The 18475-nt window shown below is 41.5% G+C and overlaps 1 protein-coding gene across 4 annotated transcripts in view; it reads right to left on the reverse strand.

Annotated features, from left to right (window-relative positions):
- SLC22A15 (solute carrier family 22 member 15) overlaps window positions 1-18475 on the reverse strand; it is a 98384-nt gene that overhangs the window by 25647 nt on the left and 54262 nt on the right. For all 4 annotated transcript variants that reach the window (XR_006267700.1, XR_006267699.1, XM_043459858.1 and 1 more), the window contains exons 5-7: window positions 14524-14653; window positions 9817-10032; window positions 4052-4192 (exon numbers count right to left, since the gene is read on the reverse strand). Coding sequence is in view for 2 of the 4 variants with exons in the window: in XM_043459858.1 (XP_043315793.1) it covers window positions 4052-4192; window positions 9817-10032; window positions 14524-14653 (487 nt within the window). In the remaining 2 variants the exon portion in view is untranslated. The remainder of the gene's footprint in view (window positions 1-4051; window positions 4193-9816; window positions 10033-14523; window positions 14654-18475) is intronic.

Genomic DNA, 18475 nt, shown 5'->3' on the forward strand with positions numbered 1-18475 from the left:
AAAAAAATTAAAACAAAAAAAAAATTCTGTGTTGCCATGATGACACCTGGTTCCACCTGAACTTAACATTTCTCAAACCTTGAGCTAACCTATGCGTTTTTCTTATGTAAATGTTTTTCTTAAGCTATGTTAATGAACTACATATTTACCCTAGACTCTGTCTTTCTTCAAGTCAGTTCTACTTAAGACTCAGAACAGATAAGAGCTCAACAAACCAGTATGTTTGACTCATACAATTATTCTCCTAATCTATGTTAATGAAACTATATATTTGCTTGGAAACCTGCCTTTCTTCAAGATTCATATCAATCATTTTATGGCATGGGATGATTCACCTTGGTGTAGTCAATAAAGCAGAAGTAGATGGTTTTCTGGAACTCTCTTGCTTTTTCAATGATCCAGTGGATGTTGGCAATTTGATCTCTGGTTCCTCTACCTTTTCTAAATCCAGCTTGAAGTTCATGGTTCACATGTTGTTGAAGCCTGGCTTGGAGAATTTTAAGCATTACTTTGCTAGTGTGTGAGATGAGTACAATTGTGCAGTAGTTTAAACATTCTTTGGCATTGCCCTTCTTTGGAACTGTGATGAAACTGACCTTTTCCAGTCCTGTGGCCACTGCTAAGTTTTCCAAATTTGCTGGCATATTGAGTGCAGCACTTTCACAGCATCATCTTTTAGGATTTGAAAGAGCTCAACAGGAATTCCATCACCTCCACTAGCTTGTTCATAGTGATGATTCCTAAGGCCCACTCGACTTCACATTCCAGGATGTCTGGCTCTAGGAGAGTGATCACACCATCGTGGTTATCTGGGTCATTAAGATCTTTTTTGTATAGTTCTTCTGTGTATTGTCGCCACCTCTTCTTAATATCTTCTGCTTCTGTTAGCTTCATACCATTTCTGTCCTTTATTGTGCCCATCTTTGCATGAAATGTTCCCTTGGTATCTCTAATTTTCTTGAAGAGATCTCTAGTCTTTCCTATTCTATTGTTTTCCTCTATTTCTTTGCACTTATCACTAAGGAAAGCTTTCTTATGTTTCCTTGCTATTCTCTGGAATTCTATGTTCAAATGGGTATATCTTTCCTCTCCTCTTTTGCCTTTAGCTTCTCTTTTTTTCTCAGCTATTTGTAAGGCCTCCTCAGACAACCATTTTGCCTTTTTGCATTTCTTTTTCTTGGGGATGGTCTTGCTCCCTGTCTCCCGTACAATGTCACGAACCTCTGTCCACAGTTCTTCAGGCACTTTATCAGATCTAATTCCTTGAATATACTTGTCATTTCCACTGTATGATCGTAAGGGCTTTGATTTAGATCATACCTGAATGGTCTAGTGGTTTTCCCTACTCTCTTCAATTTCAGTCTGAATTTGGCAATAAGGAGTTCATGGTCTGAGCCACAGTCAGCACCCGGTCTTGTTTTTGCTGACTGTAGAGAGTTTCTCCATCTTTGGCTGCAAAGAATATACTCAATCTGATTTCGGTACTGACCATCTGATGTCCACGTGTAGAGTCTTCTCTTGTGTTGTTGGAAGAGGGTGTTGCTATGACCAGCGTGTTCTGTTGGCAAAACTCTGTTAGCCTTTGACCTGCTTCATTTTGTACTCCAAGGCCAAATTTGCCTGTTACTCCAGGTGTTTCTTGACTTCCTACTTTTGCATTCCAGTCCCCTATAATGAAAGGACATCTTTTGGGGGTGTTAGTTCTAAAAGGTCTTGTAGGTCTTCATAGAACCGTTCAGCTTCAGCTTCTTAAGCATTACTGGTCGGGGCATAGACTTGGATTACTGTGATATTGAATGGTTTGCCTTGGAAACGAACAGAGCTCATTCTGTCATTTTTGAGATTGCCTCCAAGTACTGCATTTTGGACTCTTTTGTTGACCATGATGGCTACCTCATTTCTTCCAAGGGATTCTTGCTCACAGTAGTAGATATAATGGTCATCTGAGTTAAATTCCCCCATGCCAGTCCATTTTAGTTCACCAATTCCTAAAATGTCAATGTCCACTCTTGCCATCTCCTGTTTGATCACTTCCAATTTGCCTTGATTCATGGACCTAACATTCCAGGTTCCTATGCAATATTTCTCTTTACAGCATCAGACTTTACTTCCATCACCAGTCACATCCACAACTGGGTGCTGTTTTTGCTTTGGCTCCATCTCTTCATTCTTTCTGGAGTTACTTCTGCACGATCTCCAGGAGCATATTGGACACCTACCGACCTGAGGAGTTCATCTTTCAGTGTTTCAGAAAAACATCTACTTCTGCTTTATTGACTATAACAAAGCCTTTGACTATGTGGATCACAACAAACTGTGGAAAATTCTTAAAGATATGGGAACACCAGACCACCTGACCTGCCTCCTCAGAAATCTGTATGCAGGTTGAGAAGCAACAGTTAGATCTGGACATGGAACAGACTGGTTCCAAACCGGAAAAGGAGTACATCAAGGCTGTATATTGTCAGCCTGCTTATTTAACTTATAGGCAGAATACATCAGGCGAAATGCCAGGCTAGATGAAGCACAAGCTGGAATCAAGACTGCCGGGAGAAATATCAATAATCTCAGATATGCAGATGGCCCCACCCTTTATGGCAGAAAGCAAAGAAGAACTAAAGAGCCTCTTGATGAAACTGAAAGATGTCAGTGAAAATGCTGGCTTAAAATTCAACATTTAGAAAACTAAGAGCATGGCATCTGGTCCCATCACTTCATGGCAAATAGATGGGGAAACAATGGAAACAGTGACAGACTTTATTTTTCTGGGCTCCAAAATCACTGCAGATGGTGACTGCAGCCATGAAATTAAAAGACACTTGCTCCTTGGAAGAAAAGTTATGACCAGCTAGGCAGCATATTAAAAAGCAGAGACATTACTTTGCCAACGAAGGTCCATGTAGTCAAAGCTATGGTTTTTCCAGTAGTCATGTATGGATGTGAAAAGTTGGACTATAAAGAAAGCTGAGTGCCAAAGAATTGATGCTTTTGAACTGTGGTGTTGGAGAAGACTCTTGAGAGTCCCTTGGACTGCAAGGAGATCAAACCAATCAATCCTAAAGGAAATCAGTCCTGAATATTCATTGGAAGGACTGATGCTGAAGCTGAAACTCCAATACTTTGACCACCTGATGCAAAGAACTGACTCACTAGAAAAGACCCTGACACTGGGCAAGATTGAAGGCAGGAGGAGAAGGGGACAACAGAGGATGAGATAGTTGGATGGCATCACTGACTCAACGGACATGAGTGTGAGTAAGCTCTGGGAGTTGGTGATGGACAGGGAAGCCTGGCATGCTGCAGTCCATGGGGTCGCAAAGAGTCAGACACGACTGAGGGACTGAACTGAACTGACTCACTTTGTGCCAATGTTATTTCAAAATGTATGTTGTGGGTGAGGGACCTGGTGCCACTCTGAGTTTTGAGACATTTCCTTTCTCTAATTAGCAGCCTGCTGATCGGTATATAACACACTACACTGCTAAAGGCTAGCAGGTGGGGCACTCTTTCTGCCCCCTTCTGATGTCTATGTCAGAAGCTCTGTCTTATCTCTTTTATACTTTAATAAAACTTTATCACACAAAAGCTCTGAGTGATCAAGCCTCGTCACTGGCCCCATATTGAATTCCTCTCCTCCAGAGGCCAAGAATCCTGGTGTCTTTCATGGCTCAGCAACAACCTTTCACTACTGTATAGCACATGAAACTATATTCGATATCTTGTAATAAGCTATAATGGAAAAAGTTATGAAAAGAATATATATATTTATGTATAACTGAGTGGCTTTGATATACACCAAAAACTAACACAACACTGTAAATCAAGTATACTTCAATTAAAAAAAAATCTACACAATAACTCATAAACTTGAAACGCAAGGAATAACACACTGAAAAATGAATTCTCACTGTGTTTGGTCTGAAAAGAATTCTAATCACCATGGAACACTTAGCAGATACTGCATATGGACAAAGACAGTAATATTTAGGTATTCATGCATGTTAGTGTATGTGTCCTCCACACAGTACATTTCATATCCACCCATACTCACCATCTTTGGTTAATCAAGTAGATGCAGACAGGGTAAGATGGAATCTCTATGAGGCCAGACAGGGCTAAGTTGGCATAAATGTTTCCACCTAGATCACCTGCACTCAGGGTGAGGCCATAATACACCAGGCTGCACACAAACCTGCAATTGGGGGTGAAAGACAAGACAGACAACGGAAAAGTCCATAAGAATTTGCCAGAAAAGTTAAAACACTGGTTCAAATAATGCCCTCTGTCTCAAAGAGTAAGTGTGACTCTCTCATTAGGCTTTCTATCCTAATATAATTTCTATACTAGGACAAAATTAAAAAAAAAAGGGGGGGGGGCTTGGAAATGATGTGCTGCTGCTGCTGCTAAGTTGCTTCAGTCGTGTCCGACTCTGTGTGACCCTATGGACAGCAGCCCTCGGAGCTCCTCTGTCTACAGGATTCTCCAGGCAAGAGTACTGGAGTGGGTTGCCATTTCCTCCTCCCGGAAATGATGTGAGCTACGTCTAGATGCTCTATAAAGCAAACGAGTGGCCAGGTCCTGGCAGAGGAGATGTCGTGTCGTTAGTGCCCTCATTACACACTTCTGCATTTATTAGAAGACAAAGACTCTATTTTAAATTTATTTAATTCAACTATTTATAAACACTTGCCCTAAGCAGTCATTGTGATATTATGAAAATGACTCTAGAAAAGAAACCCTAGGGAGCAAGCCAACAGGGGATGGTGTTGAGAACACATGCTAATAAGTGCCTGAGTTGCCAGTGGGTGGCCTGCAGGCCAGAGTGACAGGGACTCTAATACCAGGCCAGAGTCTTAACCCCTCGTGGCATTCAGCAGGTGCATATGCTGCAGACAGCCAGAACAGGGAAGAGAAAATGAGGCCATGGCAGAGGCAGGCTCCTCTAGGACTATCAAAGCCCGGCACTGATTTCTGCGCAGCATTGCCGAAACATCGAGGCAGCACCCCTTGCGTGGCAGATATTGTGCCGGGCATGGAGCCTATGTCTAACAGCCCTGAAGCTACGCAGGAGAAAGGGCCATCTTGAAACTCCAAACTGGGGAGTAATAGGAACTTCTTCCAGAGTGAAGGGAATATAGCACTCTCTGCTTATCCACAGGGGCTACGTTCCAAGACTCCCAGTGGATGCCTGAAACCATCCATAGTATCAAACCCTTTATACACTATTTTTTGCCCTAGACATCCACCCCTATGATAAGGTTTAATTTCTAAATTAGGCCCAGTAAGAGAACATCTGAATTGCTGGCATTACTACTCTTATGCTTTGGGGTCATAATTAAGTAAAATAAGGGTGATGTGAACACAAGCACTGGGATGCGGACAGTCGATCTGATAAGTAAGACAGTGACTAAGTGACTAACAAGCAGGATGTGCTGGACAAAGAGATGATTCATGTCTTAGGTGGGATGGAGTGGGAGGGTATGAGATTTCATCATACTACTTAGAATGTCATGCAATTTAAACTTACTTTCTGGAATTTTTCATTTAATATTTTCAGACTGCAGTTGACCTCAGGTAATTGAAGCCACAGAAAACAAAACCTTTTGTGCCTAGGAAACTGCATTATTAAAAATAAAAAGAACTAGAACAGAACATAAATAAACCCTGAAACTAGGCTTTGTTAAACATGAATGCATTTTGTAAACCAAAAATTTCTGTACAACAGTAAAACACTTGGGTTTTGGAAATTCATTAGTTTTTATGTTTATACAGTTCATTTTGACAAGTGTTAATTACGAGGAAACTCCCACTTGCATACCTTTTCCTTAGAAAACGTCCAATAAGCTACAACTATGAAGAGATCAACAGGAAAGGCAAAGCTTTCTTTCCATCTCTGCCAAAAAAGTAAGGGGGGCCAAGTGCCCTAGGTTATTATTAAGAATGGGCCACAGGAACCAAGGAGAGAGCAGGCGCGGGAAGAGAGGTCCCTGAAGATGGCCTGCTTAGTGAGTCATCCCTCTCTGGCAAATGAGGTCCGGCAGCAGCTACTTCCCATTACTTCGTCCTAGGTGGAGCTGTCATTCATAAACTATGGATGATGAGCTGGGACATCACGGGTAAGGATGCAAGGCAACAGTGAATTGTCTGTTTTCCCTGCCCACTAGTACTTTGCTGTGAGCAGCAAGCTATGCAAACTGAAATATTTTCCTAATTTTTTTTTCTGCACCCCACACAGCCTGTGGGATCTCAGTTCCTCAACCAGGGATTGAACCTGTGCCTCCTGTATCAGAAGCACAGGGTTTTAACCGCTGGACTGCCAGGGGAATCCCCTTCCTAAAATATTTTAAAAATCCTTTCCATCTGCAGTAGAGACCCTCTTACTTAATGCTATTCCTAATGTATTTATTGTATGTGTCGGTATGTATCTATTCTGCATTTAAAATAGAAATCCTAGTGAAGTATTCCAGACACAGAAATACACATGCATATTTAATTCAGGCTGTGAAGGTAGTAAGAAGGGCACAAACAAACAAAGCCAGTTCAAGACACTAGAGGAGCTTAGTTACCAGCTGGTGGTAAGACAAAACGGGGAGAACAGGCAAGCAAGGCCTCTGGTCCAGAGACGGGTACTCCGCCTACAAATTTCCTTGATGGAAGAGTTGGTCATTTGGATGCATAATTACAGCTATTAAAATCATTTCAATCCTCTTTATGGGACGCAAACAAAAATTTTAAATGCTTGCATAATATTTAACAGTATACTTAGGGCACCAAGGAATTATTTTAAAAGGCACTACTGTGGGAAATAACCAAAGGAACAGATGTTAAACACAGAGGTATAATTTCATTCCCCAGTTAAGGCTTTCTTCAATGACAGATGCACAGAAAAGATTTTAGAATTTTATAGCATCTTCAAAAAGAATGGCACTATGTGGAATGACACTGTCTCTGTTATCATGTATTTTAACATTCTGAGCCCTGGGGCAAGAAGTTTATTTGAGAAGAGCTCCTCTGGCTGTGTAAAACATAAAATGAAACAGGAATATTCTCCCTGACTCTGGGTCTAGTTTGTCTTTTTTTTTTAATCCCCTGAAGTCCAGAACCCCAAAGTTAATATTCTGGGAAAAAACCTTAAAAACTGTAAGTAAGTAACTCCTAAGAAAGTAGATGCTTCCTTCAAGGCAGAGGGTTTGACTGACTATCTACATGACATGCAAATGCAGTTTTATGGAGCCTTAAGTACCTGAACATACTTTTTAAGTATTTCCTTTACAACTGATAGAACCTCAAATTAGTAGCTCCCAGGGAAGGACATAGAAATTGGCACACTGAGTGAAGTGAGTCAGACAGAGAAAGATAAATATCATGTGATGTTGCTTATGTGTGGAATCAAAAAAAGGGTACAAATAAACTTATCTACAAAACAGAGGGTTACAGATGTAGAACGAACACAGTTATCATGCGTAAGGGGGTGAGACAAATTGAGAGACTGGGATTGGTAGATACACGCTGTGTGTGTGTGTGTGTGTGTGTGTAGGTGGGGGGAGGGTGCAGTGTGTGCTCAAACTCATTTGCTAAGTCATGTCTGACTCTCTGTGACCCTATGTACTGTAGCCCTCCAGGTCCCTCTGTCGGCGGGATTTTCCAGGCAAGAACACTGGAGTGGATTGCCATGGGATCTCCTTCAGGAGATCTTCCCAACCCAGGGATCGAACTGATGTCTCCTGCATTGGCAGGCAGGTTCTATACCACTACCACCACCTGGGAAGCCCCCATACATACCCTACTACATATAAAATAGATAACTAACAGTCCTTCTCTGTGCTACTGTATAGCACAGGGAACTCTGCTCAAAACTCTACAATGGCCTATATGGGAAACGAATCTAAAAAAAAAGGATGTATGTATAAGCATGGCTGATTCACTTTGCTGCACGCCTGAAGCTAACACGACAGTGTAGACCAACTGTATACCAAGAAAAATGTAACAGTAATTAATCAACTGATTATTTAAAAAACAGGTTCCCTTACTCCCTTAATCCCCACGCCTCCACGCTTGTGTCCTTCATTCAACATTTCTCACGGATCCATGATATTCCAGCAGCAAACTGGCTCAGTGAGCTGGTGTGACCTGGCCCATAACCACAGAGGTGGTAGCCAGGGTTTGATTGGGTGGGAAAAGAGAATCATGCTATAGAAAACTATCTTTGCAGCTTCTTATTCTCAATCTACTATTCTTTTTAGCTTTATATATATATGATTAACTTCATATAAAATGACTCACCTCTACTTCCCATGTGAAAAATACAAGTTTCTATGTAGCCTTTTTTTTGTTGTTTATTTTTTTGTTTATTTACTTATTTTCATATCTTTTTTTTTCATTTATTTTTATTAGTTGGAGAATAATTACTTTACAATATTGTAATGGTTTTTGCCATACATTGACATGAATCAGCCGTGGATTTACATGTGCTCCCCATCCTGAACCCCACTCCCACCTCCCTCCCCATCTATGTAGCCTTCTTGCCAAATACGTGCAAACCACGGCACAATCATCCTTTAGGGCAGTAGATATGATGTTCGTGTCCAATCCTAGACCAAATTACACTTATGGCACTTTAATGGAATGAACAATATTAAAACACATGGGTACTCTACAAATTCTACGTATGGATTATCCATTTCTCCCTTTTCCACAATTTTATTCTTTCAATGGAACCATTCTGAACCATTCAGTGCAATCTACATTAATGCTAAGAACATTCTGAGGGCAGGTCAGACTCAGCCAAACTAGAAAATCAGGTTTGGAAAGTGCTAACCCATTCACTCACTGACTGGCACCCGGGCTTTGAGGCTTTTTTGAGGCTGCCATGTGGCACCAGGACAGCCCAAGGATCTCATTCATAGGAGGGACAACAGTCAGCTCACTTGCTGAGTCAGTGAGTGGAAATGTTCAATTAGAATGTGCTACCTGCCTGCAGCCAAAACCAAGGGGAGGTGCTTCAGAGTCCTCCTTAGAAACTCTTGTCCTTGGTGTGCCTGCTGCTTTCCTTCTTTTTTGGAGGAGGGTTTGGGGACTTAGGTCTGTCTAGTCAAGGCTATGGTTTTTCCAGTGGTCATGTATGGATGCGAGAGTTGGATTATAAAGAAAGCTGAGTGCAGAAGAATTGATGCTTTTGAACTGTGGTGTTGGAGAAGACTCTTCAGAGTTCTTGGACTGCAAGAAGATCCAACCAGTCCATCCTAAAGGAGATCACTCCTGGGTGTTCATTGGAAGGACTGATGTTGAAGCTGAAACTCTAATACTTTGGCCACCTGATGCGAAGAGCTGACTCACTGGAAAAGACCCTGATGCTGGGAAAGATTGAGGGCAGGAGGAGAAGGGGACCACCGAGGATGGGATGGTTGGATGGCATCCTGACTCAATGGACATGAGTTTGGGTAAACTCTGGAGTTTGTGATGGACAGGGAGGCCTGGCGTGCTGTGGTTCATGGGGTCGCAAAGAGTCAGACACGACTGAGCAACTGAACTGGGGGATTTAAAATTTACATTAGATACTTCATAAGCAAAGATGTGTTTCTGACATCTATAAGTTCAGTAAACCTCCTGGCAGGCACCATTATTTCCTCCTTGAAAGGGAGGATGCTGAGAAAGCTCAGGTGAGTACAATGCCTAAGGGAGGCAGGGGAGGCTTGTTTTTTTGAAAAACAATCTCATGCTGAACGAAAGAGTGAAATTTTCTGTAACCCTGAAGAAAGAAGAGATTATCAATAACCTGGGTTGCAGATCAATAGAAGAGCCCTTAGAGAGAATTACCAGATGAACATCAGGGTCAGAGTGTGCCCCAAGAGGACCCGGTAACGGAACAGGTCCAGGAAGCTGCCGGTCTCCTTGCAGCTCCTGTTGGCCGGGTGTGTTAGTGAGAAGGTGCACTTGAGCTGGCGGTTCCTCTTGGCGATGAGGTACAGAGCGGCTTCAGCCTCACGCAGTCGACCCTGGGAGTATAACCAACGAGGTGATTCAGGAATGAATCTGAAAGAGACGTCATCAAAGGCTGTATATTCGTATAGGTACATATGCGCCAGAAGGAGACAGATCCCCCACGCAGTACATGGTCCCCAAACCACAAGTGGATTCCATGTTAGGTTTAAAGCTTGATTCTCCCAATGACACGTGGAAGAGAGAGAGGGCTACACAGGGCAGTTGTCAACAGCTGCCAACATTAATAATGGCCTCTTTTATGAATGGAAACCAAAACCATGCTTCCAAAGCTGTAGCCAAAAAAGCAGACTATGCATTTACTTTCTTTTACTTATTTTTAATTGAAGGATAATTGCTTTACAGTATTGTGTTGGTTACTACCAAACATCAACATGATGCATTTACTTTTCATCAAATTTTAATATATAAATAGCAATTTATAATTTATAAATTATATAAGTAATATATAAATAGCAATACAATACTGAGTAATTCGTCATAAAACATGCATCAGAGATGAGGCTCCAAATCATGGTCAAGTATTGTTAGAATAATATTAATAAACATAATACAGAGTTTTTAAAGTTCTTAAAAAGACTCACAAAGATTAAAATCTCTATTATACATCAGAAAAGAATTTTTAAAGTGTTTTTAACATAGTGATGCTATTTAAAAGGTAGAGATTATTTTAAGACTACATATAAAAATGAAAAAGAAGTGATCACATTTTAGCAGCTTTAGAGCTTTTAAAGCTTTAATATTCTCCAGTCAGCTGACACATGTACTTTAACATGTCCTGAGGATATTTCCTGATCTCCCAAGTCCTTCAAGAATCAAAGCTTACTTTCTGGTTAACTTTCATTTCCAAAAAACAATAGTTATTTCTTACTGTAGCTATAAAAGTATCGAACATTTCTATTGCCACAGCTCTCTCTCATCAGTTTCAAGACAGGTATTATGCATCTTTTCTCCTCTTCATAGCTCTGCATATTTTTAGGGGACCTTTCAAAAACCAAATGGGGGCAGGAACATGGACATCTTGTTTATAAAACACAGCATCAAACCTTTTGATCTAATTTGATATTATTTGACTAAAATGAAACTTGTATGCATTTCCTTTTCTTTGATTTACTTGTTTTTAATTGAAGGATATTTAAAGTGCCTTTTAGAACTCTCCACGCCTTTCAGTAAGCAGAGTGAAGGGCAACAAACCCCACACAATTTGTAACTTCATGGAGAGCCAGTTCCTCAATAACCATTTGAGCAGGTTCATTTTTGCATGAGCAATGTAATAGGCGCTGAGAGGAAAGACAATGGAAACAAAAAAAGGCAGGCATTTTCCCAGGAGTTCTGCTCTGGGGGAGAGACTATTCAGGCACAACATTCGGTTAACAACAAAAGCAGGAACAAAGGCCTCTATAACCTCCTGAAAAAATTCCTTTATCCACTTTTTCACTGCTGTCTGATTACTGTTACTAATACACAAGTAAATAATCAAGTAAAATGCCATTTTGTTGGAAGTTAGGCCAGTCGATGATTATCATCAGATCAACCGGTCCTATCCCCAGGGCCATGTATGAGGTACAATGTAAAACTATCTGTTCAAGCCTAAATACAAATAAAAAGAACATAAGGGGGGGGGGGGGGCGGTGAATATGGAGAGTATACGTGGGATAGAAATATGACTGAAATAACAGGAAATCTATTATAGTAAAAATTAAAATTGAGGAGGACTAAAGGAGTAGAAAAGGACCAACAAGGAAATAGTCAACATATTAGTAGTCACTGTTATTATACCTTTGACTAATTTATTTCCCTCCTTCCTATTAAGGTTCTCTGTGCTTTCAGAATTGTTTACAAGCAATAAAGTCACTTTTTAAACCTTATAAATCATGTTTAAAGATGGTATTTGAGAGATACTCAGGTTTTAGAAATTTGATTCTGTGTCAATAAAACTATTTCCACTTGGATTTATTTGGATGACTTAAATTTAGGACCTGATATTTCTCCACATTTTGAGAAGCCAATAAGCTTCTCAACAATGAAGCCCCACCCAGTTGCCAATGGACAGATTTAGGAATACGAGTTCTAACGCAAGCTGATTATTCCCACAAAACGGCAGGGCATGTTTCTAAAAGGAAAAGGGGGCCCTTGAATATGCTGCCCTCTACAGTGTCCTGATCACTTTTAGAAGCTATGTTGCTAATTTAACACTGAGGCCTCTGCTCAAAAATGTCCTGTGAATTTCTTTCAAGATGGAAAACCTTTTTAAATTAAGGGGGCACGGATTTCTAAAATAAAACTGTTCTAATTCAAGTATTGTGAAAACGAGGAATTTTTGAGCTAAGTAACAAGGTCTCTAGTAAAACAAACAAGGTATGTCTCTAAAATGACATGACTGTTTCTGATGCTGCTGATGGTTAATGAAGGCTAATTCTAAAGGTTTTTGTGCCAACATCTATCCAATGGACAGGAGGCATCTGGTCTATGGAAGGGCCCAGGGCTTTGGTGCTGGGAAGTGCAGCTGAGCAAAGAGTCGGGGCTGTTCAGAGCTCGTTTTAGAAAGAGGTTAGGCTCCGTGTGAGGCAGAAATAAGGGACCACTGGAAGGGCGCCAGGTAAGTACTGCAGGATTCAGACAAGAAAGTGAATGACTGGGTATCTGACCAGGAAAAGCTTGGAGCGGGTGGCATTTAAGCACACTGGGAAGGCTACTAATAAATAAGAGAAATGTGAGAAGGGCCCTGAAGGAGCTGGCCACAGCACTGAGCAGGAGGCGCTGAGGCAGACCAACCTAAGGGGTAAACTGACAGTGAGCAGCTTAGTATGCTGATGGGAACACAAGATGGGACAGGAGATAAACTGGAGGCTGACTGCAGCAAGCCTCGCTTTCCAGGCTTGATGGAACACACAGTGTGATTTTACGTGCCTTCTTCTGTTTCCCATTTTTCACGACCAGGATTAATCTCTCATCAGGTCAAAGTCCCCACCGAGCACTAAGCAGTAACAAACAGAATATACATTCTGAAAACTACAAGAATGCCTCAGATCAACCAGTGAAGTCACTCTACTATAGAAGAGTGGGTGAGAACCAGCCTGGATTAAAAAGGATGCCTGCATGCTCATTTACTCAGTGGTGTTTGACTCTGCGACCCCATGGTCTCTGCATCTCCTGCACTGGCAGGCAGATTCTTTACCAACTGTGCCACATGGAAAGCTCTAAGAAGTATGCAGCTTATTAAATATCTAAAAATAAAATTCATTTATTTACTAATATGAACAAGAATGCTTATTACTTCAAGGAATTCGCTTTTTTCCAAAAATTTACAATATACAGTATAATAAAATACGGCTAGCTTTCTTTTCTAATAAAATTATCTCACTCTAGTTCACATAACTGAATGCATTTCATAAATTTTACCTTTCTAATATAGGTTGGAGGCTTCCCTGGAGGCTCAGTGGTAAAGAATCTGCCTGTTAAGCAGGAGACATGGGTTCGATCCCTGGGTAGGGAAGATTCCCTGGAGAAGGAAATGGCAACCCACTCTAGCATTCTTGCCTGGGAAATCCCATGGACAGAGAAGCCTGGCGGGCTACAGTTCATGAGGTTGCAAAAGAATCAGATATGACTTAGAGACTAAACAACAACATCAATAAATATAGGTTAACTATTTCTACTATATTCATTTCTGCACTTAACAATTCTCCTAATTTCAAAGACAGAATGAAAACAGATTTCAGCTCAATCCCCACCAAATCTCAATTAGTAGAACTTATATGAAGAATTACTAAATCGAATTGCTACCTCAATGAAAATACTATTACAGGTATCTCACTTTACAGTACAGAAGAAAGCTGGCACCACTGGCTGAAAATTTTATTTATCCCAAAGATTTTGATGTTTAGGATTAAAGGTCTGTTATTTGGGGGGAGAAAACCTTTCATAAGCACAGTAAAACTTCTGGGGAAACAGGCCTAAGTTGGCGGCTCATCTTATAGCCGTAACAGGAGCATGGTGTGCTATCTTGCTGTGATCAGGGCATCATCCTTGTACTGCTTTGAATCCATGCACTCTAAGGATTTCTCCCATATCTGAGCATCTTCCTATGTCCACCTTTAGAGGCCCTGAGATGACAGTCATCTGTGGAATGAGGAGGTATCACTACATATTCAATGTGCATAGACTGGTCTATAATATTAGACTTCGGTCACACCCCTAGTACGTTATCTGATCCAGCCTGAAGATGTTTAAGCTTAAGGCATTAGGTTAAAAAAGAAACTGGTACCCTCCCTTGAGAATTTGAAGGTTAAAATGCAGAGGTTTAGAGGTTACTTTAAACAAGGGATACCTGCATTCTGAATTAATTAAGCATCTCTCTTCCCAGGAGCTGCCAAGCATTGGAGCACTTGCGGAATTTAGTTCTTCACCAAAGTCAGTTCAGGCAAACTCCTGAAAGGGAATAATGCTGCTCATTGACCCGCATCCTCTTAAGACATTCCTTCTGCTTATTAAATTAAAAGTCTAAGAGGAAAAACTACTTACAAAGATAAGAGAAAGACCACTGTTCCCTGCAGGTTAACCAGTATGGCTAGGGTCCTCCAGGAACGGATGAAGTATCCCAACAGGGCATATTGGGCGATGCCGACTGCGAAGAAGAGGCCACCAATTGACCCTAATTCAGGAAAAGAGACTTGTTACTGGAGAAAGAACCATCTGCAACCCCATTTCCAACCCAGGTCATGGAACCAATTCTTTCTTTGTGAGATGTCAGCAGAAAGAAAAACCTACACAGATATCATCGAGGATCAGATGAGAAAACCAGAAGAGAGGCCAGGAAATCAGTGGGAAAGAAGGACGGACGAATGAAAAATACAAACCACACGTGGTCAAGATAAATTTTAAGGGCTGCCCAAGTGCTTTCTGCATTGATGTTACACTGACATCTGCCTGAACTTGTGGCTGAGGTTTGGAAATATTGCTTGCTGCGTGGTGGGAGGTGTTTAGGTCCTGAGACTATGGCAGTGGTGGGGCTGCATCTCCATCACAGAGGCTGTCCCTGGAATCCTTATCCTGAATCACAGCCTGCTCCCCAGTTCTCCATACTGTCCTTCCCCATTTATCACCACCAGATACCTGACATTTTATATTTGTTTCTTGTCTTTCTCTTCCAAGTAGAATGTAAGTTCCACAAAGCATGAATTGTTGTCAGCACACTGACAGTAAAAACATTAACCATGGGGTTGTTAAGGATCCTGTGATTTTTGAAATAAATAACGAATGAGTACAAACCCACTGTGCTGCCCAGTATACTTGCAAATTCTGTACCTCTGACATGCTTTCTATAACTGCTACTATTAGTAGCAAAGTAAGTCTATCACTATTTACCTATATAATAGATACTATCTGTTAAGTATTAGACTTTATAAACATTGCCCTATAAAGCCAGTACCACTGTTAGCTATCTACAAAGGAAGGAAATAGCTCAGAGAAAGTTAGGTGCTGTGGTCTAAGACATGGGGCTGCCTGTGGCCCAATCAGGAGGCGCTGTCCCCCGGTCTGACTGGACAGCCTGCACTCAGTACCGTTCCTGTCCCCGTCACCCTTCTAGGGAAAGGTGGGCTCCTGTGGGCATCCCACAGAAACACGACTTTGTTACAGGAATTTTCTACAACAATTCTGCAAGACAAACATTTCTCTTATTGCTGTCCACAGATTATCAACCTATAACAAAACACAATGACTTGTTTGCTGTCTGCCCTAGTGAGGAAAAGGGGGGATGCAGAAGGGAAGGCTAATGTGACAGTAAGTTCAGCACCAACAGAAAACCAGTCAGGGCATGTGGTCTGGTAAGTAAGGGAATGGGATTTCCATTCCCTATGATTTCCCTGGAAACTTAGATAATCAATAGCTATTACAGATTCATTACAGTGCACCAAATGGCACCTGGTTTCCAAGAACAAGGCTTTCTGTCATTGCTCAGAACTGTTCCGAGTACTCGGTATCCATTGACAACAACGTGGGTAAAAAGACAAAGGGCCACAGGATGGGACCACTTCAGCGGGACCAAGTTCAGACCCCAGTTCTTCTATACACTGCCATGTGATTTTGGGAAGATCACTAAATATCTGAGTCTCTGTTTCCTCATAAATGAAAGGGAAATAATAATACCAACCTCAAAAAGTATAGTCATTAGTTTCAAATGAAACAATGCATGCTGTACAAACATTAGCTATATGGTCCTACTGTAAAAAGGGTATAGCCCCTTTATCTACTAACCTCCCCACAAATGCCATCTGGAAGCCTCCTCTGGTGAGTGTCTCTTATAAAATATTGCCTACTTAGCACTCCTTTCTAACTCCAAGAATCCTTTCCTTTTTTTGGAAAGATGACCTCCCCATATTTCATCCCTGCAGTTCAAGGGGGAGATGTCAATCGTGGTTCCCCCATGTTGACCCCAGCTGAGACAATCAGAGCTCCTACCAGTATTTCAGGATTTTCAAATACTGAACTTGGCCGTGAAACCAATGACCTGCTGGGCTTCATCCCTGACTGAGCAGGGGAAATTTCTCAGAGACAACGGGAAACAGAAATGAGATGCATCTAACTTCCTGGTTCTAAGCATTGCCAAGGCCTGGCTCTTCTTGGTTTGGTTGTGTTAACCAAATGACTTCCCTTTGTATCTAAGCTCATCACAGTTGAATCTCTGTCACAGAAAGACCTGGTATCAGCTGGATATGGTAAACAGGAGGAAAGACTTCAAAGTTTCTAGCTTCATGACTTAAATACCATGATGACATGGCCATAGATAGAAGTCCCAGAAAAGGATGTAGATTTTAGGTAAAAAAAAAGCAATACCTTTAATTTGAGGGGTCAACAGACATCTGTATGTGATACCCAGCCAGAAGTTGCACACATATACCCGGAAATGACAACAGGAATAAGGTGAGGAGATAAAGATGCTCTAGGCTATTTGGTTAAAAAATTTAATTTAAAAAAATGAACATTTCAAATCACCTCTGCCTGACAATGCAAGAGACTCAGGAGACTCGGGTTCCATCCCTGGGTCGGGAAGATCTCCTGGAGGAGGAAATGGCAACCCACTCCAGTTTTCTTGCCTGGGAAATCCCATGGACAGAGGAGCCTGGCAGAGTCCATGGGGTCAGACACAACTGAGCACACACACACACACCCATGGTCTTTGGTTATTTATGTCTATTTTTCAGATTTCTTTTCTGCTTATCTTTAATTAATTTCAAGTCTACAACCCTTGGTCAGTTTGCACTAGTAAAAGTCAAATTTCAGCAGGTGAGAATATGATGTACAGTGATGACTTCATTTTTATAAGTAGCACCAATGATCCATCCAGCTTTCAAGCAGAAGGCCACGAAGCCCCCTTGATTCCTTTTTCTCTTGCCTTCTCTGCTGATTCTTCAGCAGGTCACCACGCATGCTCTTTCCTCCCGTTCCACTACTCCCACCTGGTGTAAAACATCTGCAGGTTCCACAGGGGTAACCGCACCAGCATCCTGAATGGCCCCTCAATTTCTGCTCTTGCTTCTCTACGATCCATCCTGCATACACCTACCAGAGTAATCTTTCTGTAAGATTCTATGGCTCCTCTCTTTAATTCAGTCACTGGCTACTCACTGCATTTTGAGTTTAAAAAAAAAAAATCCCTAATCTGGCCCATCATGCACCCTACATCACTCAGCCCGTCCAGTCTGATCTCAGCCCAGCCTCCTCCTGCCTTTCCACACTGCATCTTTTAAGGTGCTCAGAGAAGCTCATTCCTGCCCTCAGGGGCCTGGTTCTTGCCACTCCATCTGCCTGGAATGTTTGCTCAGAAAATCACACCCCCTAAGTCTTCTGCATCATTCACATCTTTGATTAAATACCTACATCAAAATTTTCTCTAACTATCCTATTTAATGTAACTGTCCCCTGCACTTACTGCCTACTCTATTATCCTGTTTAATTTTCCTCACTGCACTTAAGAGTTTTCAGAAATTACTTCATATTGGTTATGCCTCTCCTGATTAAAACATAAGTTCCTTAAGAGCAAGGACCTTCCCCACCCCCAGGCCTGGCGTGTTCACTCTTTTATCCCAAGTGTCTGTCTATAAAAGCAGTATCTGGATAACATTAACATATATACATACACAACCATGTGTAAAATAGATAGCTAGTGGGAAGCTGCTATATAGCACAGAGAGCTCATCTGGGTGCTCTGTGATGACCTAGAGAGGTGGGGTGGGAGGTGGGGGGAGGGCGGGGATGTATCTATACATGCAGCTGACTCAGTTGTATAACAGAAACTAACACAACATCATAAAGTAATTATATTCCAATAAAAAAATAATAAATGGGAAAGGCCAACTTAAGAGATTGGGATTGACAGACAACAGCTAACTAACAAGGACCTACTGTGTCCTTGACTCAGGGAACTTGACTCAGTCCTCTGCAATGGCCTAATGGGAAAAGAACCTAAAAAAGG

Source organism: Cervus canadensis, chromosome 2 (assembly GCF_019320065.1).
Source record: "Cervus canadensis isolate Bull #8, Minnesota chromosome 2, ASM1932006v1, whole genome shotgun sequence".
Lineage (NCBI taxonomy): Eukaryota > Metazoa > Chordata > Mammalia > Artiodactyla > Cervidae > Cervus > Cervus canadensis.